Here is a 24,318-nt window from a genome sequence, read left to right as displayed (position 1 = left end):
ACTCTTGAGTCTTTTCTGTTTCCTGTCAACACGTATACACTGGAGCGATGAATTCTGACCACTCAAACTCATGCTCACTGACCCGGGTCAGGGTTTAAATCTCAACCAATTCAGGTTACTTCTGAGCTTTCTCTTGCAAAGAACCCACATTCATTCTGCTCTGTCCTCTGGTGCCTGTGGGCTTCCTCTCAAAGGCCCAGCCTATCACACCACACATACAGACCCACTCATTCACACTAACTGTCTCTTACAGATAGGTCCCTCCAGTGCCACATTCTACCCTGCAAGGCCCCTCTGGGTCCCCTCCCACCCCTATACTGTCATCCTAGGCTCAGACCTTCCTGCTAAGCTAGACTTTCTGTCCCAGTATCTGGCCTCCTAACCGTCTCACAGTTTTCCTCTGTGCAGAAACCCAAGCACACACAGGCTCCCTCTATGTCCTCAAGATCCCCCCCTCCCTGCACTAGCTACATTGCAAACAAACCAAACCGCCAGTCCTCTAGTCCCTACTTCTGGCTTCTGCCTGCTCTAGTCCACCAGCTCCCTGGAATACCTGCTTCCCCACACTTGAAAGCACACCAATACACTTTTTTTTTTTTCCTCCCCAAAGATTGGCTAAAGAGCTGTCTCCCCTTGTAATAAAACATAAAACATAACTTGGGACAGACAATTTAAAATGCTAATGTGCCTTGATGTGTATGCAGTGTTCCAATTCACACACACACACACACACACACACACACACACACCAGGTGTCAATTTCCACAGGCACAGACACACGACCACTGTAATCACTCCTGGGTGCAACCTTTAGAATCTGCTCTTCACACTTCATGTGAACTGTCCTTGTCACTGTGACAATTTTGGTTGTCAACCCGACACACTCGGGAAGAAGGTATCTCAATCGAGGAATTGTGTCCTGGTCTGTGAGAATATCTGTGGTGGGTATTGCTCATTGGTGGAGGAGAACCCAGCCCACTGTGGGTGGTACCATCTCTAGGCTGTGTAAGAAGGTAGCCAAGCAGCAAGCCAGAGGGCATAAGCCAGTAGTAGGTGGTGCTCCTCTTAGGTCTGCAGCCCGTAAGCCAAATAAGCCATCCCTGCCCCTGAGTTGCTTTGGTCCATGCTATTTTACCATAGCAACAGGAAGGCAAGGTAAAACTGTCACCGTGATGTATGGTAGGTAACCAAACTGTCCTCACTAGGTTTTATACATGAGCTAGTGTGCCCTTTGACCAACATCCCTGTAAGTTTGACCTGTTACATCCCACAGCAGCTGGGGTTTAAATGTCTCCTACAGAATGCCAGGTACTGTTGGTAGATGCCAGCGGCTTTTCCACCACTGAGCAAATCACACAAGGCCACAGCTTAGCTCATGGTTATGGAGGTTTTAGTCCTGGGTAACTGGCTCTACCACTTTGAGACTTCTGTCAGCATGACCAGAACCCTGGTCATGAGGTCCGCCTCTGGATCAGAATACTTACTTGCATTAAGAGCAAAAACATAGTGTATATACAGAGACATGGGGAAATGAATTAAATATTCTTATCCTGAACTGTGGAGAGAGAGAAAAATTCTCAATTTCTCTGCATCTGCCCCCACGACAGAGTTTCCATCTCCAAAAAAGGACAAGGAAATCTGCGTATGTAGATACAGCCATGGGTCCATGTCATTAGAACTGAAAGATGAATCTTTATCCTGGGAGAGTCTCTGCTCTAGCACCAGGGCTCCAGTGTGTGGTCTGTCCTCACGCAGCACAGAATGTCCTGGAGAAACTCAAACCCTCAAATCCAGTCACCTCTGTCACATCTGTCACCTCTGCATACCATGTCACGGTGGGAATGAGAGACTCAGGAGCCCCTTTTAGGGCGTGTCCCGGTGATCTGACTTCCTTCATTCCCTACTCGTGCCACAGGTCAGTGACCTAGCATATGAGCCCTTGGGAAACCCTTCCAAACCATGCCAGTGGTGCTGAGGTGAGGCCTTTGCAAAGCGATGAGGCCGTGCATCTCTTCAGGGCATCCAGACCGTTACACGGGAGGCCCCCTGAAGCACACTTCCTATTAATCTGCCCTCTGCCAGCCATCAGAGGACACATGATTTGTCCTCTGGTCTTGCGTCTTTCTCCATGTGAAGACAGCTAAAAGAGCACCATGGGAAGCCTGAGATAGAAATAGGATGAGGGTTGAATCTTTCAGTATCACAACAGAATATGCATTTCTATGAGAAACTTAAACCATCCTAACTAGAACGAGCAAAGGCTGTTTATTCCGAGTTTTCTGTGGCAAGGGAGTCAGCAGCCATCACCTGTATTTTAGAGGAGGAAAAGGACAGAGTCAGAGGGTTTCCTAGTAGAGAGAAGGGGTAGCTTTGGTCTTGGGTTCCTAAAGATTACCTATTGGCCAGTGTATGTATTTGGCTCTCTTGGTTGGTCCTAGTATTTTTTTTTTAAGATTTTATTTATTTATGTATTTTATGTATATGATTTTTGTCTGCATGTACATCTGCACACCACAGAACAGCATCAGACAGTTGTGAGCGGCCACGTGGGTGCTGGGAATCAAACTCAGGAGCGTTCCTAACTGCTGAGCCATTTCTCCAACCCCCCTCCCCTGTTGGTCATAGTTTAAAATGAGGATAAAAATGAAGAAAGCTGCCCGCTATTAATCAAGTGTAGGACATTGTGGTTGTTACAAGAGTTATCGTTTGTCTTGCTGGGTGTTTGGAGGGGAAGTGGGTGGCAGCCTCCAAGCCTGGTGTAGAGAGAGACAGTAGCCAATCCATCCGTACAGACAGTGTCTGGTTTGTTTGTTTTTTGAGATAGGGTAGCCACGCTGACCAAAATCTTGCTCTGTGGTTGACCTTGAACTCCTCATCTTTCTGCCCTCAGCCTCCAAACTCTGTATCCAGAGTCTCTATCCTCCAGGTTTGTATCCGGCCTCTTATGTGGTTTTGCAAATTATAATTTATATGAACTCAAAACAATTTACTGTGCTCTCTGCTGCTTTTGGAAGGCAACACTTTAAGCAGTGATAACACAGTCATCTTATCCTGTTAATCTAAGTTCATCTAAAAGTTTGCCTTAACTGGGAAGGAAGCGGACCTCAGAGTTAAGCAGCACTTGATGAAAACATTAACGACTGAAGGTCACCTTAGAAGTCTGGGCTCCTGTTGCTGGTTTTACTTTGAAGCAAACTTCAGGAACTCCCCTGCTCTCCAGCCTCAGTTTCCCTCTTCTTAAACTAGAGTTAATAAGCTTTCAGGGTTGGGGGTGGGGTTAGAGACGATGCCTGGTCAGTGTTGTTTATTGTAATAACTGGAAGATAAAGTGATAAAGAGATACAAAGATGCTCACAGCAGCCTGGTCCCCTTACTGTGCTTCATGGCTGCCGGGGCTCAGCCAATGTGGACTTTCCAGAGCACATAGTGCCTATTCTTTCATCCAGCAGGATCCCTCCTCCAGAAGGCTGAATCCTCAGGCCCAAACACTGACTGAATACACAAGCCACAAGCAATTAACATTCAAGGCCCTGAAAATACAGGTTTGGTTTTTTGTTTGTTTGTTTGGTTTGGGTTTTTTTGTTTGTTTGTTTTTTGTTTTGTTTTGTTTTTTGAGGCAGGGTTTCTCTGTACAGCCCTGGCTGTCCTGGAACTCACTCTGTAGACCAGGTTGGCCTCGAACTCAGAAATCCACCTGCCTCTGCCTCCCAAGTGTTGGGATTAAAAGAGTGTGCCACCACCACCTGGCTTGGGTTTTGTTTGTTTGTTTGTTTGTTTACTTCCAAAGATGAAAAGATTATAAACATGTGTTAGCAGCTTCTCTAGTGAGGAGAAAGCTGGGCGTGAAGATACCAGAGGGACATGACTGTGTCTGTATTTGTTGGAGTGTCCACATTTGTTTCCATTGCGCATGTCTTATTTTATAGTGAAAACATATTTTAAATGTTAAGAACTGAAATGGAAATGTAATCAAGTATGTGAGAATGAATGTTAGCGTTTTGGACCTTACAAGCCAGGAATTCAGCTTTTGTGTTGGCACTCACAAGGACAGGAGAACACCTGGTCTAAGTTCTGAGATTGGGCTGGCACTGTGTAAGCCACCTGTATCATGCATTAGCTTAGAAGCCCTGGCTGTCACTTCACCGTTGTACAACAGTGAAGTGACAGCCAGCTAAGTACAACGGCTTGTACAATAAGCTATCTGACTGGAGAGCTACTTTCTCAAAACCCCTGAGCTCTGATTTAAAGGCAGCTGTGGTTCATTTAGAGTGATGTTTATCTGTCTCCCAAGCAGGGACCAACTGGCTCTGAGAGTCTCCCACTGAAATGCTTGAGAGTGACTTAAGCATGGAGTTAACAGGCTTAAGAAAATGGCTGCTCTGACAAGTCAGGAGCAGGGGTTGTCAGCAGTGCGACAGAATGTGTGGTAGGATTGCGTCATCTTCTCGGAGTTTTCCGGCAACTTACAGAAATCTCTCTCAACGGTGTGTGTGGCAATTATCCACATAGTTGACAGAAATGACAGGGACGAAGGCGCAGATGCTTTGGCAAAGGTTTTGCGTCGCTAGAGATAGGGGCTCCTAGAGATTGGGATTCGTGTCTCTTAATAGTTGGCCAGGGGGCTGGAGAGATGGCTCAGCGGTTAAGAGCACTGATTGCTCTTCCAGAGATCCTGAGCTCAATTCCCTGCAACCACAGGGTGGCTCACAACCATTTGTAATGGCATCAGATGCCCTCTTCTGGTGTGTCTGAAGAGAGCAATAGTGTACTCTATACATAAAATGAATAAATAAATCTTAAAAAAAAAAAAAAAAAAAAAAAAAGTTGGCCAGGGAAGAGTTCTTTCTCATCCTGCCCCCGAAGAGAATTTCCAACATGTACCACTAGGGTGCGCCCGTCGTGCAGTGCAAAGGGCTTCCCAGCAAGCTCTAGGGGCCCTAGCTGTGCGGACATTCCTGGCCAGAAGTACAGCAGGTGTGGTCCACTAGGGTTTATGCCCAGATGACCAGCCATGTGCTGAGTCCCTCTACTCCTCTACTCCAACTAAAACCTTCTCTCTTTACCTGGCTCCCATTTCACTGGAAAAGAAAAGAAAAAGAGGAAAAGGAAGGGGAAACGTCCTTACTGACACTCCGTGGAGGTGGATGGATGGGTGGGTGGGCGGGTGGGGAGGGGGTGCTTCCAAGAGTACCTCGTCTTTCTGACTGAGATTGCTAAGGAAACTTAACTGGCCATGAGGCCACCTACCAGGGCTCCACCTCTGTACCTCCCAACAGGAGGCTCTGTGAGCCTGTCAGTTGCCATGGTGACTGACCAAGGCCCTGCGTGTGTCCCTTTTGGGCATTCAAGTGGAAAAAAAAGATCTTAAGAACCCAGGAAGTCCAGAAAATGCAACTGCTTAGTCAAAAAGCAGGTTTCAGGAGAATCCGTTCATATCTGGTAAAACTATGGATGCATACCATCTTCTGATGATTGTTGTGGTCCTGTAAATTTAGCGAGGCAAGTAGCTATACCTATTTGTCTAACAGCGTGTAGTGACAGAAAGTTCTGTTGTAAAAAGTGTTTTTTTGTTTTGGTTTGTTTTGGTTTGGGTTTTTGTTTTTGGTTTTTTGGTTTTTTTTAATAGCACCACACATTTGGCCAGTAGCAGGAATCCAGTCCAGGGTTGAGTCCCTGCAGTCTGTTTAGAAAATAGTAAAATGAAGTCGGTAGCATCAACCCCACATTTGTAATGAGCACTCTGTATCGGTAGCACCTCTTATTAATTACGCTGATGTTGCTGACTGTATTAGTTTCTTTCCTGTTGTTTTATAAAACACTACAGCCAAGCTAACTTTCGGGAGAAAGGGGTTATTTGGCTTATGGTGGCACAGGGTAAGAGTTCATGATGACAGCAAACCAAGGCAGCATGTTGCGGGAATGATTGGAGGAGCAGGAGACAGAGAGGTCACATCTCATCCCCAAACACAAAGCAGAGACAGCAAACTGGAAGTGTCCTTCGGCTTGTCATCTCAAAGCCACTGAGTGACTTCTCCCAGTAGCCCTGCACCACCTAAACCTCCCCACATGGCAACACTAATCTAACCGAGTGTTCAAATGCCTGAGACATTTCTCACTCAAACCAGCACACTGACTTTCTTTGGGTTTTGGCTGTTTTGATTTGTTCTGTGGGATGGAACCCAAGCTCTCACACACACTAAGTTAGCACTCTCATTGGGTGGCACCCCAGCCCAATGGCTGTCTCTCTCACTAAGGACATTTGGTCTGTCAACAAGTTAGGTTTTTACTACTGTGAACAGACACCATGACCAAGGCAAGTCTTATAAAGAACAACATTTAATTGGGGCTGGCTTACAGGTTCAGAGGTTCAGTCCATTATCATCAAGGCAGGAGCATGGCAGCATCCAGGCAGGCATGGTGCAGGAGAAGCTGAGAGTTCCGCATCTTCATCTAAAGGCAGCTAGTGAAAGACTGACTTCCAGGCAGCTGGGATAAGGGTCTTATAGCCCACACCCACAGAAACACTCCTACTCCAACAGGGCCACACCTTCTAATAGTGCCACTCTCTGGGCTGAGCATATACAAACCATCATAACATCTCTGGAGAACTTTTAATTTCTTTTAGATGGGTTTCTTTCATGCCAAAGATTCCTGACACAGGTAACTGTGACAGTCAGAAGTTAGTTTGTGATAAGCAGATAGTTGTTTCTGTTCATGTTAGCACCAAGATTTACAAGAGTGGGAGGCTAAAGTGTCTAGGGAAAAATACATATATACATTTATGAACATGCACATGTTAACTGCTAGGCATTAGATTTTTTTTTAACATTGGAAACAATGTTAAGCATATGGAAACAATGGAACAATAGCCCCAAATATATCTAGTCATCTATCTATCTATCTATCTATCTATCTATCTATCTATCTATCTTGTTTCTTTCTTTCTATCTATCTATCTATCTATCTATCTATCTATCTCTGTTTCTATCTATCTATCTATCTATCTATCTATCTATCTATCTATCTATCTGTTTCTATCTATCTACCTACCTATCTATCTATCTATCTATCTATCTATCCTTGCATGTCTGTCTCTCTCCCTCCATGAGGCATATGGTTTAATGAGGTTAAAGTACAGTTGTCAAGAGAGAAATAACAAGGCTCTTCTCCCCAGGAATTGAGATTGCACAGTAACACATCCCAGCAGGGGGGGAAACAGCTTGGCCTGAGTAGGCCAGGGTAGAGACAGGAGATGTCACAGACAGCAGCTTTGGCCACATGCCACATGGCAGGTGCCTGCCATTTAGGAGGTCATCAACGCACATATGTCAAGTAGAATTTCAGATATTCTGTGGCAAAACCATACCTAACGCAGTGCTTTCAAAGTGGAACGTGGCAGTGTTTCAGTTCCTCTTCTGCAGGCTTGTGATCTTATTCTCTGATGCCAGACTCCTTTTCCAGGAGTTTGCTCAGGTGCGTAACAGCCTCTGAGTGTCTGTTGAGTCCTAGACCAAGGGTTAAAGGAAAGGAGAAAGAGATTCTCTAATTCTCCATGTGGCAATATCTGCAGTGATTTACACCCTTAAGGCATTACCAAAACCCCATGCCATATGGCTGTGTGTTATCCCTTCTCTTTAAAATGAATGTACCGTGTACTAACTGGATAATTAGAACTGGTTCTGTTTTTGGGGTGTGTGTGTGTGTTGCTGAACACAGAACTCCAGCAATCTTTCACTGAGTCCTGATTCTGATGCCACATACTACATATAAATAACCTTACTATGGCCTGTGGGGATGGTGGTGGTACAAAGTCACATGGTACATAAGGCTGACTCCTCCTGTACCTAAGAGTAAATTAGATCCTAGAACAGAGGGCCAGAGAAGGAAGCAATACTGAAAGGCTGGTTCACTATTTGCCCTCAGGAAAGTGGTAAATTGAGTAAGGGCTGGAGAGATGACTCAGTGGTTAAGAGCACTGACTGCTCTTCTGAAGGTCCTGATTTCAAATCCCAGCAACCACATGGTGGCTCACAACCATCTGTGATGAGATCTGATGCCCTCTTCTGGAGTGCCTGAAGACAGTGACAGTGTACTTACATATAATAATAAATAAATCTTTAAAAAAAAAAAAGAGTTGCCTGAGTAAGACGTCAAGGATTAAGATGATCCAGAGTTTCAGAAACTTAATGTGTTTCTATAGAAACATAACATGTACATATATGTAGCATGTAGTTTTTAAAAACACGCTATCACCTTTGCCCAGGAGCTGCAAGGACAGACAGCTTTATTATTTTAGAACTTGCTGGCTAGGCACAATTGCTGGACATAGAATCTCCTGCCTGGAAAGGCATACCCTCATCAATTATAATCTCTGTTTCTATCTCCTGCCCTAAACTTAGTGGCCTGTATCAGCCACCACCAGCCTCCTCAGCCCCTGCCTGTAGCCAAGGCTGCAGGCATAAGCTGCCCCAAGACCTTACATGACTGCTGCTTTCTTTTCCTTCCAGAGCATGGCAGAAAAGCCCCTCTCCTTCCTTGCATCTGCCTTTTCCTCTTGGGACCCGGAAGTCCCACCCGTACCTTCCGCCCAGCCATTGGCTCCTAGCCTTCTTTATTAACAAATCAAGAACCAATTAGGGAACTAGACCTTAGTATCAGCACCACCCTTTACTCATATATGCACCAGGACTTAAGTTGTTGTACTTATGTAGCATTTGATACAGGCAAAGGAAGACTGGTCACAGGACAGGGAGAAATCAAGTTGGTGTTGCCGGGGAAGCTTCCTCCCTGCTAGCTAACTTCCAACATACTGATAGATGTTACCCAGGTCACTGGGGAAGGAGTCATCAGTGCCCTTACAGCTGTGAATCCTATGGTCTACGGTAATGACCAGTGTGGCAAGATATGCCCAGGAATGCCTAGGCATGGCTGGAGTGCGGTAATCAATCAAATTCTGATTGGAGGTAAGGCCCACTCTTCTACTTCCCAGGAGGAAGAGAATGCCTGCTACTATAAATCTCACTTGGTCAATGCCAAGTGGTGGGGTACACGCCTTTCATCCCAGCACCCAGGAGGCAGGCAGATCTGAGTTTGAGACCAACCTGTTCTACAGAGCAAGTGAGTTCCAGGACAGCCAGGGCTACAGAGAAAAACCCTGTCTCAAAAAAAGAAAGAAAGAAAAAAGAAAAGGACAAATGAAAACTTATTTAAATTTTAATTAATTAAAATAAAATAGAAAATGGAAAAAAAAAGAGAAACTGTGATTAGAGAGTTCACATGATTCTGCTAAATGGAAATTCAATTTAAAATGAGAGGGGAGGGCTGGTGAGATGGCTCAGCGGTTAAGAGCACCGACTGCTCTTCCAAAGGTCCCGAGTTCAGATCTCAGCAACTACATGGTGGCTCACAACCATCTGTAACAAAAATCTGATGCCCTCTTCTGGAGTGTCTGGAGACAGCTACAGTGTACACATAATAAATAAATAAATAAATAAATAAATAAATAAATAAATCTTTAAAAATTTTTTTTTTAAATGAGAGGGGAGCCGGGCAATGGTGACTTGTGCCTTTAATCCCAGCACTTGGGAGGCAGCAGGTGGATTTCTGAGTTTGAGGCCGCCTGGTCTACAGAGTGAGTTCCAGGACAGCCAGGGCTACATAGAGAAACCCTGTCTTGAAAAACCAAAATAAAATAAAATAAAATAAGAGGAGAAGAGCAGAGCAAGGCAGTGAGCACTCTCGCACCCACTGTCCCAGTAGATGAGCTAGGGGTGTGAGTGTCCGAACGCCTGAGTCTGTCCTCATCCCAAGTTCACACTGTAGAATCCTGACTTAGAGAACTGAGCATAAGTTGAGGACAGTGGTGAGGGATGTTTACAGCTCACTCGCTTCTCTAATCTGCTGGGAGGAAATATCTGACCCAAGCAATTGTAGGGAAGAAGGGATTTCTGGCTTATGATTTAGGAAAGGAGGCATCCACCATCATAGAGGAAATGTCAGGCAGCGGGGAGCGGGAGGTGTTTGGATCACGTGTCTGCAGTGAGGCACTCAGCTGCCTCTTTCCTTTATCTCCTTTTATTCTGTCTGGGACCCCAGTCCACAGGATGATGCTACCCACAATCAGGCTGTCTTCTCTCCTTATTTAATCCTGTCAGAAAACACCCTAGTGTCATGCCTTCTAGATGAATCAAAACCCAGTGAAGCTGATGAAGAGCAACTATCACGGGTTATAAATGCGGCTGCTACTTTGGCTCCTGGGATGGCAAATCCCCACTTCCACCAGCCAAATGTGACTCACTGTTTTGGGGCTTCTAAGACTTCCTTTTTCTTCTTTGCCAGTCTAATAGGTTAGAAGGCATCTCAGAGTGAGTGCAGTTTCTATCTTACTTTTCTATTGCCATAACTGAACAAAAGAAAATCAAAATAAGCCGGGCGTGGTGGTGCACGCCTTTAATCCCAGCACTCGGGAGGCAGAGGCAGGCGGATTTCTGAGTTCAAGGCCAGCCTGGTCTACAAAATGAGTGCCAGGACAGCCAGGGCTACACAGAGAAACCCTGTCTCGAAAAAAAAAAACCAAAAAAAAAAAAAAAGAAAGAAAGAAAATCAAAATAAAAAACAGGACCAAGCACTTAATGGGGGCTAACGATTCCAGAGAGTTAGCGTCCATGACCACCGTGTCAGGGAGCACAGCTGGAAGCAGGGAGCACAGCAGCAGACAGGGAGCACAGCAGCAGGCAAGGAGCACAGCTGGAAGTAAGGAGCACAGCATCAGGCAGGGAGTACAGCAGCAGGCAAGGAGCACAGCTGGAAGTAAGGAGCATAGCATCAGGCAGGGAGCACAGCAGCCGGCAGGAAGCATAGCTGGAAGCAGGGAGCACAGCAGCAGACAGGGAGCAAAGCTGGAAGCAGGGAGCACAGCAGCAGACAGGGAGCAAAACTGGAAGCAGGGAACACAGCAGCAGACAGGGAGCAAAACTGGAAGCAGGGAGCACAGTAGCAGGCAGGGAGTATGAGCATAAGATAAACAGAGCTAACTGGGACCGGCATAGGTTAAAAATGGCCCGTGGAAAAATGACCCGTGGTGTGACTCATTCAGTAAGTGCTGGTGTGGGCACAGCAGTCTGAGCGAGCACGTAGGAGGTGAATGTGGGTGCTGGACTCCTTGGCCTGGCTTAGTATAGCTAGACCTCAATGGAAAGCAGCCTGTTTGTTTGTTTGTTTGTTTGTTTGTTTGTTTGTTTTTGAAGCAGGGTCCCACACCTTAGCCCAGGATGACTCCAGAGGCATGGCAGTTTTCCTGCCTCAGCGGGTTTATATATGAAAACTCTGGACAGAAGTTCATCCACTGGTCTTAGAAAGCCGTGATTGATACAAGGTAACTGTGCAAAGACCAAACTTGAACTGGACTTACTGAAGGTGGGCTCTCAAACTCTATTTTGTGGACAATGTAACAAAATAAACTGACTAAAGAGACTTTGGAGGACCCCTTCCCACCCCCACCATCCCAATTACTCTTATGTCCAGGGCTCATCTTGGATGCCTTTTCCCAGTCATTAGGATGGCCATAGACATTTAAAGCGGATTTACTGTTTCCATAGAAACCTTGTAAGTGTTCCTTCAATAGTGAGAGTTTCTTAAGCTTCTAGAGTGTGCCAAGCACAGTGCTAGGTAAGGATCCACAAGTGAACGGAACAAGTAAAACATGGTGTTTCCAAACACCTTCCTCCACCCCACCTCCCAACTCTCAACCCCTGCCCCTCCTCCCACATCCTACCTCTCACCTCCCTCCCCATCCCACACCTTTCACCTCCCACCTCCACCCAGTCCCCCAAACCACACCTCTCACCTGCCATGATCACAGTGGGGAGTTCATCAGAGTAAAGTGGGCTTCCACAGGGTCCCAGGAAGTTTGGAATCCTGTGTCTCTTCTTGCTTGGCCACTACCCACTGGAATCAGAAAGCAATGTTCACATTAAAAGTGACTTTGAATGTTAGTCAAAGATTGTATTTGTTAGGGAGATATACAAGTCTATTTTTAGAAAGGGTTTAAAAAGGGTTTAAAAGCTTGGGAGGCAGAGGCAGGCAGATTTCTGGGTTCGAGGACAGCCTGGTCTACAGGACAGCCAGGGCTACACAGAGAAACCCTGTCTCGAAACAAACAAGCAAACAAACAAAACAAAACACCAAAAACCAAACAAACAAACAAAAAAAGGGTTAAAAAGGAAGGCTTCTGATGGCGGAAGTTGAAGCAATAAGCAAAATGGGAAGGAGTGTATGCCCAGATGAGCCCAGGGCCCAACACCTCCCACGACCACAGTCAGAATGCACAGAGGGTGCAGGCTCCTGAGGCCAGTAACTGACACACACTGTTGAGCAGCGTAACTTCAGGAGGCGAAACCCAGGGCTTCCTCAGAAAGCAAACCTTCCCCAGGCTAGGAGGCGGGAGATGCTAGTGACACCACTTGGGTTTGAGGAAGAAGCTGTGAGTCCTTGTACTTTCCCACGGAGGCATTAGCATACTGTGTTCAGTAAGCAGACTCCTAGCCGGGCGTGGTGGCGCACGCCTTTAATCCCAGCACTCCGGAGGCAGAGGCAGGCGGATTTCTGAGTTCGAGGCCAGCCTGGTCTACCAAAGTGAGATCCAGGACAGCCAAGGCTACACAGAGAAACCCTGCCTCGAAAAACCAAAAAAAAAAAAAAACAAAAAAAGAGTAAGCAGACTCCTCGCTCTTCGTAAATCATCACACACATAGGCCCACAGGGAACTTTAAAAGCACAACCTCTTCATTTGAGCTGCATGGCTTCCCAAACCACAGCTGAAGGTTATTGATCCTTTTGGGGACACCTTGTAAAAATTGTCCAATTTGCTTGTCACATTTATCTCCACCAGCTGCTTTGGCAGGAATGACACCACAAGGGTCAGACTTTTTTTTTTTTTTTTTTTTTTTTCCTATTTTTTCCAAGGCGTCTGGCCTTGTGCTAACTATAAGCTTAAGACGCAGGGAAACCCATGGGAGACAGATGCAGCAACAGGCAAGCACTGGAGGAGAGTTCAGCTGCAGAGACCTGCAAAGATCTGCGCCCTCCCCCACATTTGATTCCAGGCTTTATATGAGCCCTACTCCAGTAAGGATCCAGTTTAGGTCCTGTGTGGTCACTTCCCATATCCCTCAGATAGGGAGAAAAAATAAAATAAAGTTATTCTACTGCAAGACATTGCCAAGGGGTCTTAGAAACAAGAACATTTGCCCAGTCTGTCTTCTACCGGTCATTTAGTGAAGTCACTTGTGAATGCATGGCTCAAGCCAGGCTTGGTGCTGCTGCCTTTAATCCCAGAATCTCTGTGAGTTTGTGGCCAGCCTGGTCTACAAAGTGAGTTCCAAGGCAGCCAGGGCTATACAGAAAAACCCTATCTCAGGAAAATAGACAGATAGATCAAGACTGACAAAGCTCCTCTCTCTAAATACATCCCTAATTCAAGTAGTAGTGCCTACAGTGCCATTGGTAAAAAAAAAAGTCACTGCCTAGGGCTAACACAAACTCCTTTATTTCTTTCCCTTTTTCTGTCTTTTCATTAATTTTTGTTGTTGTTGGTTTTGTTTGTTTGTTTGTTTGTGAGACAGGGTTTCTCTGTAATAGCCCTGGCTGTCCTGGAACTCACTTTGAAGAGCAGGCTGGCCTCGAACTCAGAAATCCACCTGCCTCTGCCTCCCGAGTGGTGGGATTAAAGGCGTGCGCCACCACGCCCGGATAATTTTTTAAAATTTGATTTAAAAATAACTCCTAGGGCTGGGGTGTACTGTGGTAGAGCATGCACCTACCATGTGAAAGCGTCTGGCTATTCGTAGAGGGGAGAGAGCAGTGGGGCGGCTAGTCATAGACCTCGGGACTCAGGAGGCTGAGGCAAGAGGACCGTGGTCCACAGATCATGGTGGGAACATCCAATGCTTTCTCATAGCCTCTGAAGTATAAAACCTGCCAGCCTTGTGGCCAGCATCACAAATCTCCACTTCAAAATGTATTAAAAGTTTTAATACACACACGCATCTTGCCTCAACACATTTGAGAGTTTCTTATAATCATATAAAGATCATTTGAAATATATATTATGAAACATTAACTTGCTTATATGCTAGCGGAAAATAAATGAATGTGCAATATACATTAGTGTTCTATTGTACTAAATAATTTTATGTACTGTTCAAGAAGTAGCTTAATGAGAATATTAGCTTTGGGTGTTGATGGTGGAGACATACTCCTTCTCCTTGATGCCTTGAGATGACAGCTCATTTTTGGTTTACAAGACCAAAGTGCTATGCTATCAGGGCATAGATTGCATTTTAGTATTTTATCTTCAATTATTCCTGAGAGTGGGTATTAGAATTAGAATAATAGAGAAGTAACTAATAGAAGCGAGTAGTCCAATGATAATAAATGGGTGCTCTATGGGTTGACCTCCGATTCAGGTTAGGATAAGTAGATTTGCTGCTAAAACGCAATATAAGGTTTGAGTGATTGGCAGAAGGGTAGGCTGCGTGGTTTAGAAGTATGTGGGAAGGGGAGGAAAGCTAGGACTAGGATTGATAAAATTAGGGCTAGGATTCATCCTACTTTGTTGGGGATGGAGCACAGGATGGCGTAAGCAAATAGGGAATATCATTCTGGCTTGATGTAGGGTGGGGTGTGGTGTGGGTTAGCTAGTGTATAATTGTCAGGATCTCCAGGGTCTTCTCTGGGAAGAACAGGACTAAGATTATTTTAAAAAACAGGATTATAACAAATATGCCTAAAATGTCTTTAATTGTCTAGTATGGGTGGAATGGAATTTGTCTGCAGCTGAGTTTAGGCCTGTTTGGGTTATTTGAATCTGTCTCATAGAGGAACAAGAGGTGAACGACTCCTAGGGCTGTAATAATGAATGGTAAAATCAAGTGGGATGCGAAGAAGCCTGTTAAGATGGCTTTGTCTACTGAAAGTCCTCCTCAGATTCATTCAACTAGGGTAGTTCCAATGTGTGGGATGGCTGAAAGTCAAGTGTGTAATTACTGCTGCTCCTCAGAGGGATATCTGTCCTCGTGGAAGTACATAGCCTGCAAATGCAGTGGCTATGGCCACAAATAACAGGATCGCTACGATGTGTCATGTTTCTAGGAAAGTGTAGGTATATCCACAGTATATACCTCGTCCTATGTGAAGGAATAAGCAAATGTAATCTTACTTAACTAAGATTCTAAGATTGGCATTTTCAGCAAATGTTCTACACAGGTCATCAGACTTCTTCTGGCTGACTCCAGTATCTGTGCGAAAATTGTCATTTTGGTTTTTCTTTGTTTGTGTAAGAAAAAAAAATCCATAACTGTTTCTTTCACTGTCTTAAGAGAGGTTTTTCCAGCCTGGCAGTGGTGGCACACGCCTTTAATCCCAGCACTTGGGAGGCAGAGGCAGGCGGATTTCTGAGTTCAAGGCCAGCCTGGTCTACAGAGTGAGTCCCAGGACAGCCAGGGCTACACAAAGAAACCCTGTTTTGAAAAATGAAAAACCAGAGAGAGAGAGAGAGAGAGAGAGAGAGAGAGCTCAAATTCTTTCTATTTCAACAATTCTCAAAGTCTGAGCTCACTCAAAAACCACAGACTCAGAAAAGAAATCCTAACTAACTGATGTGGAAAGTCTCGTTCTTGGGAACTGAAAAACCCGGAAGTTTTTCTGAGGCTCTTCGGCTGAGCAATTGGCCTCAGGGTCCTGTCTCAGCTTCCTCAGGAGGCTGTGTTGTTCCCTGTTGTAAGGAAAGGCCTTCTAAAAGTGGTCAATCAAGTTGGGGAGCTCAAATTTTACTTTGGCTGGGGTAGTTTGGGGCAGCTACAGAAAACAAAACCAAACCACGGAACACAGGCACAAGGGCAAGGGACTCTTGAGCAAGCTTGGTGATGGCAGGCCTGAGAACTAGTGACATGGGGAGGAGGCGCCTAGAGTAGAAGTAAGCGTCCACTTGAGTTGCTGCCTACAAGGACTGGAGAGTTAGGGAGGAAAAAAAGGGGGGTGGGAGTGGGGGAATATCTAGCCAAAGGATAGAGTGGCCAGAGTTCCCCGGCCACTTCTATATGAGATGTGGGTGCAGGTGGCTCAAACAGGAAGTCAACTTTGCTTCCAGGGTACAGAACACTTCTCAAAAGCCTGTAGATAGAAGTATGGTTGGGCCTTCCCCAATTCAGCAGACTACTTGCGCGCTTGTGGCGCGGGTGGGTTGTGGGGAGAGTGAAGCTGTGGGCCGCCTGTACACCAACCAGTCTGAAGAGGACGCTAGTTACCCCCGCCAAACACTCCTACCCTCACCCTGGCTCTGTCCATGCATCGGGTTGGTTTTGGTTTAGGCTCGGTTTTACCCAGTGGGTGTTCCTAGGAAGTTGGTTTCCTGCCTGGTTTTGCTGTTCCAGGCAGGTGCTGATCTGCGGCAGGGGGCTGAACGGCAGGACTGGCTTTGGATGCCAGGCAAGGCCGACACGTGGAGGTGTGAGGCAGATGCCCTTTAGAAAAGTAATCAGGCCCTTCCCGGACTTTCCAGGATCAATTCTTGGCAGGAGGTGTGGGGTTTGAAAGATAATTATCCGGAATTGACCAGGAAGCTGTGTGCCAGGGCACTTCCCATGACCAGGGTGGCTGGCCTTCAGGACTTAACCATGCAAGCCATTTATCACACTGACACAGGTGCGGTCCAGGCGTGTGCCAGCTCCATTTGTAGCATACCGGATGCTCTTGACTCTTGACACTTGATGTGGTAGGCCGAGAGAGGCCATCCTCAGTCCAGGACTCCGAGGGAGCAAATCTTTATCTCGGAACTTGTCTATGTCGCTGGCATTAGTAAGGTCCGCCTCGGGGACAAAAGCCTGGTGGTGGTGAGGTCCCCTAGGAGCTAGCGTTTGGCTGCTGGGCACCATGCCAGTAAGAGCCCGGCGTCCTGCGGGGCCTAGGAGAGCATGACAGGCAGGTGTGGGGACCCAGGAACAGCTAGAGGATGCTCCAGCTGAGCATCTCCGGGCTGTGTGCGATCTGAGCATCCCTTAGGCGCGCGCGGGGCCGGGGTCAGGGGGCGCGCGGGAGAGGGAGGAGCCGCACTGGGTCGGCGTTCACAGGGCCGGGAAAGTGAAAGGGCGGCCGCTCCAGGAAGTCGACGGCAGGAAGCGCGCGACGCGGGCTGCGGAGCGCAGGTAGGCGAGGGGACAACGGAGGACCCTCCCCAGCGGCGCGCACCTGCCAGCCGCCACGCACCTGCCGTGGGCCCCCGCTTCGGCCTCTCCGCCGTTTGTCTCCCTCTGCGGTGTGGCTGGAGAGCCAGGGACAAACCAAGCGCTTTTCCTAGAGTGGGACGTCTTTGAAGTAAGGGCTCCTAGAGTGGCCTTGAGAGACAGTGCGGGGGCGATCCGGTGCTGGTGACGCTGAGTTCCCGGGGAAAGTGGAAGCAAAAGGTTCCCCGAGACCCGGGGACTGGGGTCGCCTAGCTATGATGCTGGGTCCCCTCCCGGCCCCAGGCCGCGAGTGACAGCTGTGAGAAGACGCCTGCCGGAGACCCAGCGCTTTGTCTGCTGCCGCGCGTAGGGGACGTGGGCGTGCCTGTAGCCTTCACCACCCGGCCAAGCGGCTGTAGGACCTGGGAGGAGCCGGCTCGCAAAGCCCTTGGGAAAGCTCTCAGCCAGCACCCTGGGCTCCGGTTGTTTGTTTGCTAAAGAACTGCTTCCCGGAGCCCGGGCTCTGTGGCCAACGCAGTGACAGCCACCGTCTGGGCGGTAATAAAGGGTTTAAACCACCGGAAAAGTCCCCCAGCTCCGCGCACTAAGGGTCCACCCAAGGATCTTGGTGGCCCGCAGGTAAAGATTTGCATTTGAACGGAAGACCCTCCCCTTGCTCTTGGTTTAAATTCTTAAGGTGCTTTTTCCTGGTCTTTAGAGCTCTCTGCACCTGCCTGCCTCCCTGCCTGCCTTCTCGCCCTGGAACTTAAATTGCGTGAAGTTGGGCGAGTTAGTAAATATATTATTCGGCTTTACACAGAATTCCCTCTTTTAGGGGTCCTGTTTGCACCCTGAGTTCCTGGGAGTATTGTTACAGGTCTGGTTCGGTGGAGAACACCCGGGATGCGTTGTTTGCTGTGAGTGGGCTAAGGGCTATGGTGGATAGAATTCTGACTCCTTGTATTTAAGCTCAGGACAAGTGAAAATAACCGTTTCTGTTTATCTCCCACGGCCAATGGAGCCTTTAAACGCCTAGAAAGGGCTCGATTAGAGGAGTTACAGTTTGTCTTGGTTTAAAACAAAACTCTTGAAGCTTTTGGAGGGAGTTTGGTTCCCAGGTTTGCCCTTTTATAAAGTGCCATCATTTTGACAGGTTGCCTTAGGCTGCCATGATGTTGCCTGTGTGCTAAAGCCTGGAAAACCCCCTTGGGGCATTGCTCTTGCTTTTGCTAACTCCTAGCCACTCCTGAGTCTCCTTGAAAGGTTGATGGGTTCTGGGTAGCTCAGAGCCCGGTAGCTGGGAGGATCGTGGGTGTGTCTGTCCCTCAACTCTTGCTTGGCCTGGCTCTCTGTGTGCTCCTGAGCCTGTTTGGGTGCTACCTCACCATGGAAAAGCTCCTAGTTGCTCTCCTTTCCCTGTCCAATGATAACGCTGCCTTTCTGTCCTTTTCTCTAATGGGCTGAAGTTCACTGGGAGTTTCTAAGAGGTGACATTTAAAAACTACTTTAACTACTTTCCTTGGGCTAGATGCCAAGGCCTGTCAGCAGAGCCACGTGCTCCCCTTCCATTCAGGGATAGGCAGGAGGAAGTGTACTTGTGCCTGAGAAGGCATGCCCCACGCCCACCCCCACCCCCTAGGAAAATGAAACGCCTGGAATTGGCCTAGGTGTGAAGCCCACCTAGCTGGGCTAGCCTCATTTCTTCTTAGAACGGTGGTTCTCAACCTTTCCTAATGCTGTGACCCTTAAATACAATTCCTCATGTTGTGGTGACCCCCACCCCAACCATAAGATTATTTCATTGCTCCTTCATAGCTGTAATTTTGCTACTGAAATGCATGGTAATGTAAATATCTGATCTGCAGGATATCTGATATGCACCCCTGTTGAGGTGGAGACTCACAGGCTGAGAACTGCTATCTTAGAGGGAAAGCTATGTCTTGGACTCTGAGAGGCTGTGTCAGTAGCCTTCATGACCTGGAATTTTGTTTTGTTTTTGCTTTGTTGTTGTTGTTGTTTTTCGAGACAGGGTTTTTCTGTATAGCCCTGGCTGTCCTGGAGCTCACTTTGTAGACCAGGCCTGCCACTGCCTCCCGAGTGCGGGGATTAAAGGCGTGTGCCACCACACCCGGCTATTACCTGGAATTTTGAGGGAACAAGTTTTAGAGATGCTGTTCAGGCCAGCAAGAAAAGGACTTTGTTTTTTTTTTTTTTGGTTTTTCGAGACAGGGTTTCTCTGTATAGCTCTGGCTGTCCTGGAACTCACTCTGTAGACCAGGCTGGCCTCGAACTCAGAAATCCGCCTGCCTCTGCCTCCCAAGTGCTGGGATTAAAGGCGTGCGCCACCACGCCCGGCGAAAAGGACTTTGTTAAGCAGAGTTTTCAATACCCCAAATGTAGAGTTGACATCTGTCCATACTCTAGTGCACTCCTTCCAGAATGGATGCCCAACCCCCAACCAGCTACATCATCATCTCAGTGAAATGGCTAGCATTATTTATAGAAACCAGGAGGTTTTTTTTCCCCCCCCCCTGATAACTCTTTAAGGCTGTCTGGCACTGTTGTTGGGCGGTTTTGCCTGGCGGTATGATAGATTGATTTCACTGGTCACGGGGGTAAGTTTTCAGTATTTTAGTGGAGGAAAAAAAGTGGACCCTGGCTTTTATTTTTAAGCCTTGTACGATTTAAAACAAATCCTTTAGTCAAAACCATCAAACCTCAAGATTATTTCAAATGTGCACTCGAAGCACACATGTAGGGACCAAGTCCAACAAACTCATTTTGAGCAAACCCTCTTTGAAAGATATCATTTAAATATGGAGGTTTGAGCCAAAGCCCCACAACTTCTGGTTTAGTCTGGAGGCAGCATCTTTGCGCCATAGCTCTGGCTGGCCTGGTGCTCACTAGGTAACCCTGGCTGGCCTCCAACTCAAAATGGTCCTTCTATCTCAGCCTCCTGAGTGCTGAGATTACAGGCCTAAACCAGCAGGCTGACTCCCTCTGGCTTCTCTGCTTCTGTTCTGAGCTAGGATATGGGACAGGGAACCCTGCCCTCCCTGAAGCTCACCTGCAGAACCACTCACACTGACTGGTATTGGTAAACTGTCTGCTATGCCATGGCCTTCCTGAGACCATGTCTTTATGTAACATTGATGGTGCCATTAAGTCATCATCTTTTAGCTGGAGAACTTAAGGGAGCAAACGGACTAGTGGCCCATCACTGCAGGTCTGGGTAAGGTCAGGAATGAGTGACCCCATGGAACCCTGGGAAAGGTAGAGCTCTCCTGGCTGCGGTGAAAAGGGCCTCCACGCCTCTATGATGGTTTTGAGGCTGGTCTCTTGGAAGTTATTGGTTGTGTATGTGTGACCTGCTGGGCTTGGGACCCAGAGTCTCCGTCCTGCTATTTCACACAAGCTACACCCCCCAGCTCATGATACATGCCTGTGGAAAGCTCAGAGGGAGGGAAAGAGATAGGCGAGGAAGTAGATTCCACTTTGGAAAAAAATACAGTGCTTTAGAATATATGTCCTGAGGTGGCTTGGGGCTCAGGATAGGAGATGAACCTTTCAAAGGGCTGGACCCTTTAATAGTGTGCAGGCTTTGTTCTGCCCCTTCCAGAATTGCCCCTCTTCAGCCTGGCTCTCAGAACAGGCTCATTTTCCCAGGCTAATGACACACTCACAGAAGAGGGAACCACAGTGGCGGATGGGAAGTTTCCCCCCCCCCCTCCACCCCCCCCCCCATGTTAGGCATGTCTGACTCAATTGCAGGCCCACAACCTATGCAATTGATTCTTGATCCCTCTGCCATCCTGCCCAGGCCTTCAACAGTCCTCAACTGCTGAGGCTCACAGGAAGTCTGCTGGGTAGTAATGAAGTGAGTGAGCCCAGTGACCACCTCCACTTGAGGCTCTAGTAGATGTCCACATGACTAAACATTGACCTATGTTTTGGGGCCAGACTCATCTTTGGAAGCCCTAAAGGCAGAGAGATAAATGCTCACTTCCCCACAGGAATCATTAGAGTATCATGTGACCTCCATATGAGCAAACCTTCCCAAAGCACTGTGGTGGGCGCTTCCTCTGGTATCAGCGGCGTGGCTTTGGTCAGGCGTGGGTAGCATCTCTCCCTATCTGCAGATTCTTAACGCCTCTCTTTCTCCCATAGAGATCAGCCCCCTGATGGAAGGAAGAGGGGGCAGCACCCAGTAGGACCCATTTGAGGTTGCTTCCCAGGCTGTGTGAACTGCAGGGCTGTCAGAACAACTTTAACCCGTTTCTGAAGTGTGTGACTTCGGGACTAGAGCACCGAGGTTCGGGGGCGACATAAATGGCTCTGCTTCCCGTGGGCATCCGCTTCATCATCTCCTTCTCCAGGGATCAGTGGTAAGCTCTGCTGACGGTCTGTCCTCTGCAGTGGTGACGTGTGTGTTGGGGACAGAGCAACAGTGGGGATCGGGTGGCTTCTTCACTCATATTTCATCATGGAGCATGGGTCTTTTCCATAGCTAGTGAGTTGTGGCTGCTGTGACCTGCAGCCCTCAGGAGTCCTGTGTTTTGGTGGTGACATCACAGATAGCATTTGGACTTCTGGGTGGTTTTGGTGACTTTTTGAATAACCACCATTCTTTTGTTTTTTTTGTTTTTCGAGACATAGTTTCTCTGTGTAGCCCTGGCTGTCCTGGCACTCACTTTGTAGACCAGGCTGGCCTTGAACTCAGAAATTCGCCTGCCTCTGCCTCCCAAGTGCTGGGATTAAAGGCGTGTGCACCACCATGCCCTGCATAACCACCATTCTTGCAGAGAGAGGAAAAACACTGGCCTGTTACTCTTCCGTTGCAATAGAACACAACGGCCCAGGCTACTTAGAGAAGGTAGGATTTGTTTTGGCTTACGGTGGTAGGTGTGGCTGCTGAAGCAGGAAGCTGAGAGCTCTAGCAGTCCACAAAGGTATAGAGCAAACTTGTAATGGGGATGGGGTGGGGATAGGGGTGGAGTCTAAACCCAAAGCCCGCCCCCAGTGGTATACTTCCTCCAGCAAGCCTGCTCCCCTCAAACCTCCCCAAATACCATCACCAACAGGGGACCAAGTGTTCAGACGCCAGAGCCTTGTAAGGGACGTTTCTCATTTAAACCACCACAACCGGCTGTGAGCAGGATGGAAATGATGTTCATGAAGTAAGCCCCGATACCTCTGGTTCCAGATGAGTGGCCTGGCGGCTGGGACAAACAGAGATGAAATTGACAGAGCAGAACGGCAACCTGAGAGGGTGTCTCTCCTGGCTGCTCTGTGACTCCGCCTCCTCACAGGTGGACCCTGTCTTGTCGTCCTGCTTTAGGGTGTTGATGCAGAGTGGAGTTCCCCAGCCTCCATTCCACCCTCCCACTAGTCTGTCAGGAAGGGAAAAACGTACCCTTTCTCCTCGTGCTTTATTTTTATGGTGCTGGGTTCGAACCCAAGCCTTGTGCATGCTAAACAAACACTCTGGCTCTGAGCTGAGGCCTCAGCCCTTCTCCTCCCATTTTATGTTGAGTGCTTTGGGCACTAGCAAGTTACACTGATGAGACAGGTGAATGAGGAAAAAAAAAGATTTTTGTCACATGTTCATGGCAGTTCCCAGAGAAATGTTCATCCCAGGAGGAATTTAGAACCTGGGACTCATCATCTCTAATAGGAAATGTGGCAAAGCCCACCTAGCAGGAAAACAAATGGATTTGGGGGGAAGAAGAAAAAGAAAGTCAAGAGCACAGATTGGCCGGGCGTGGTGGCGCACGCCTTTAATCCCAGCACTCAGGAGGCAGAGGCAGGTGGATTTCCGAGTTCGAGGCCAGCCTGGTCTACAGAGTGAGTTCCAGGACAGCCAGAGCTATACAGAGAAACCCTGTCTCGAAAAACCAAAAAAAAAAAAAAAAAGAGCACAGATAGTGGGAACTGGTAATGCCTGTTGCTGCTGATGGAGAAGTTTCCTAGCCTTTCTGGTTGCTTCTGGGAGACAGAAGGTTGTGTGTGTGTGTGTGTGTGTGTGTGTGTGTGTGTGTGTGTGTGTGTGTTGTTTGTTTTTTGAAACCTTTGGAAGCTTTGCTTTGTGGCTCCTAAGAAACTTCAGGAGCTCAGCAGCTGTCTGCCAACATTATAGTCTCTACAGTCTCATTCTGATCCACCCATAGCTTCACACAAGACCACTGGGCTCCCAAAGGTCACAGGGTGGATTTGAAAACATCTGCAGGTGGCATCCCTCAATGGCTTTCCTTTGATGCCTGCTAATGGGAGACTTTTAGCTTGTTTTATAAATCAATGGTTTTTACTATTTACTGTTTAACATATCTGTTCCCGGGGCTGGTGAGATGGCTCAGCTCTTCCAAAGGTCCTGAGTTCAAATCCCAGCAACCACATGGTGGCTCACAACCATCCGTAACAAAAATCTGATGCCCTTTTCTGGAGTGTCTGAAGACAGCTACCAGTGTATACACATATAATGAATAAATAAATCTTTAAAAAACCCCAACCATATCTGTTTCCCTGCTTTGTATAGATGTGTGTGGCAGGCATCATATGGTTTTAATTCTTAAATATTTCTATGTAGTTTTTGCCTTTTGCTGGGCATGCAGCTCAGTGGTAAAGTGCTTGCAAGCATGAAGCCCTGGGTTCAAGCCTCTAAGCAGTGGTCATGTTAAATGCCACATCTAGTGTCCATCAAGATCTCTGGCAGTTCCTCTTCCGTCCAGGATCGGACACAAGGCCACCACACTGCATCTTGTCATCCTGTGGTTTTGTCTCCTGTAGTCCAGAAATGTCCCTTGGCCTGGTCTTTTGTGACCCTGAGTAACTGAAAGGTTCAAACTCATGTTTTATGGATTGTCTCTCATTTTGGACATGCAGATGTTTGCTGTGCTGGAAAGTCAAACAGTGCCTTTTTGACAGGTAGGGCTGGGAGGGGAGGGGCTAAAGATACTTTGGGAAGGGGGAACCCCAGAGGTCCAGAACAGGTTTGCATACTGGCTCCTGGTCCCTTGTGTGACTCCTCTCATTGACAGGAGCCAGAATCTCAGAGACACACTCATACCTCAACTGGCTGGGAGATGGGAGGGGAGGGGGAGGG

The 24,318-nt window shown here is 47.5% G+C and overlaps 1 protein-coding gene across 4 annotated transcripts in view; it reads left to right on the top strand.

Annotated features, from left to right (window-relative positions):
• Slc37a1 (solute carrier family 37 member 1) overlaps nucleotides 1-24,318 on the top strand; it is a 72,891-nt gene that overhangs the window by 663 nt on the left and 47,910 nt on the right. For 2 of the 4 annotated variants that reach the window (XM_085833366.1, XM_085833365.1), the window contains exons 1-2: nucleotides 3,451-3,542; nucleotides 21,387-21,604. Coding sequence is in view for 3 of the 4 variants with exons in the window: in XM_085833365.1 (XP_085689491.1) it covers nucleotides 21,549-21,604 (56 nt within the window). In the remaining variant the exon portion in view is untranslated. Of the gene's footprint in view, nucleotides 1-3,450; nucleotides 3,543-17,503; nucleotides 17,859-21,386; nucleotides 21,605-24,318 lie in introns of those variants that run through there. The other 2 variants (XM_021149515.3, XM_029471574.2) reach the window with 2 other exon arrangements.

This window comes from Mus caroli, unplaced genomic scaffold (genome assembly GCF_978045245.1).
Source record: "Mus caroli unplaced genomic scaffold, Mus_caroli_1 scaffold_18, whole genome shotgun sequence".
Lineage (NCBI taxonomy): Eukaryota > Metazoa > Chordata > Mammalia > Rodentia > Muridae > Mus > Mus caroli.
The sequence above is the reverse complement of the archived record's forward strand: the minus strand, read 5'-3'. Positions and strand labels throughout refer to the sequence as shown.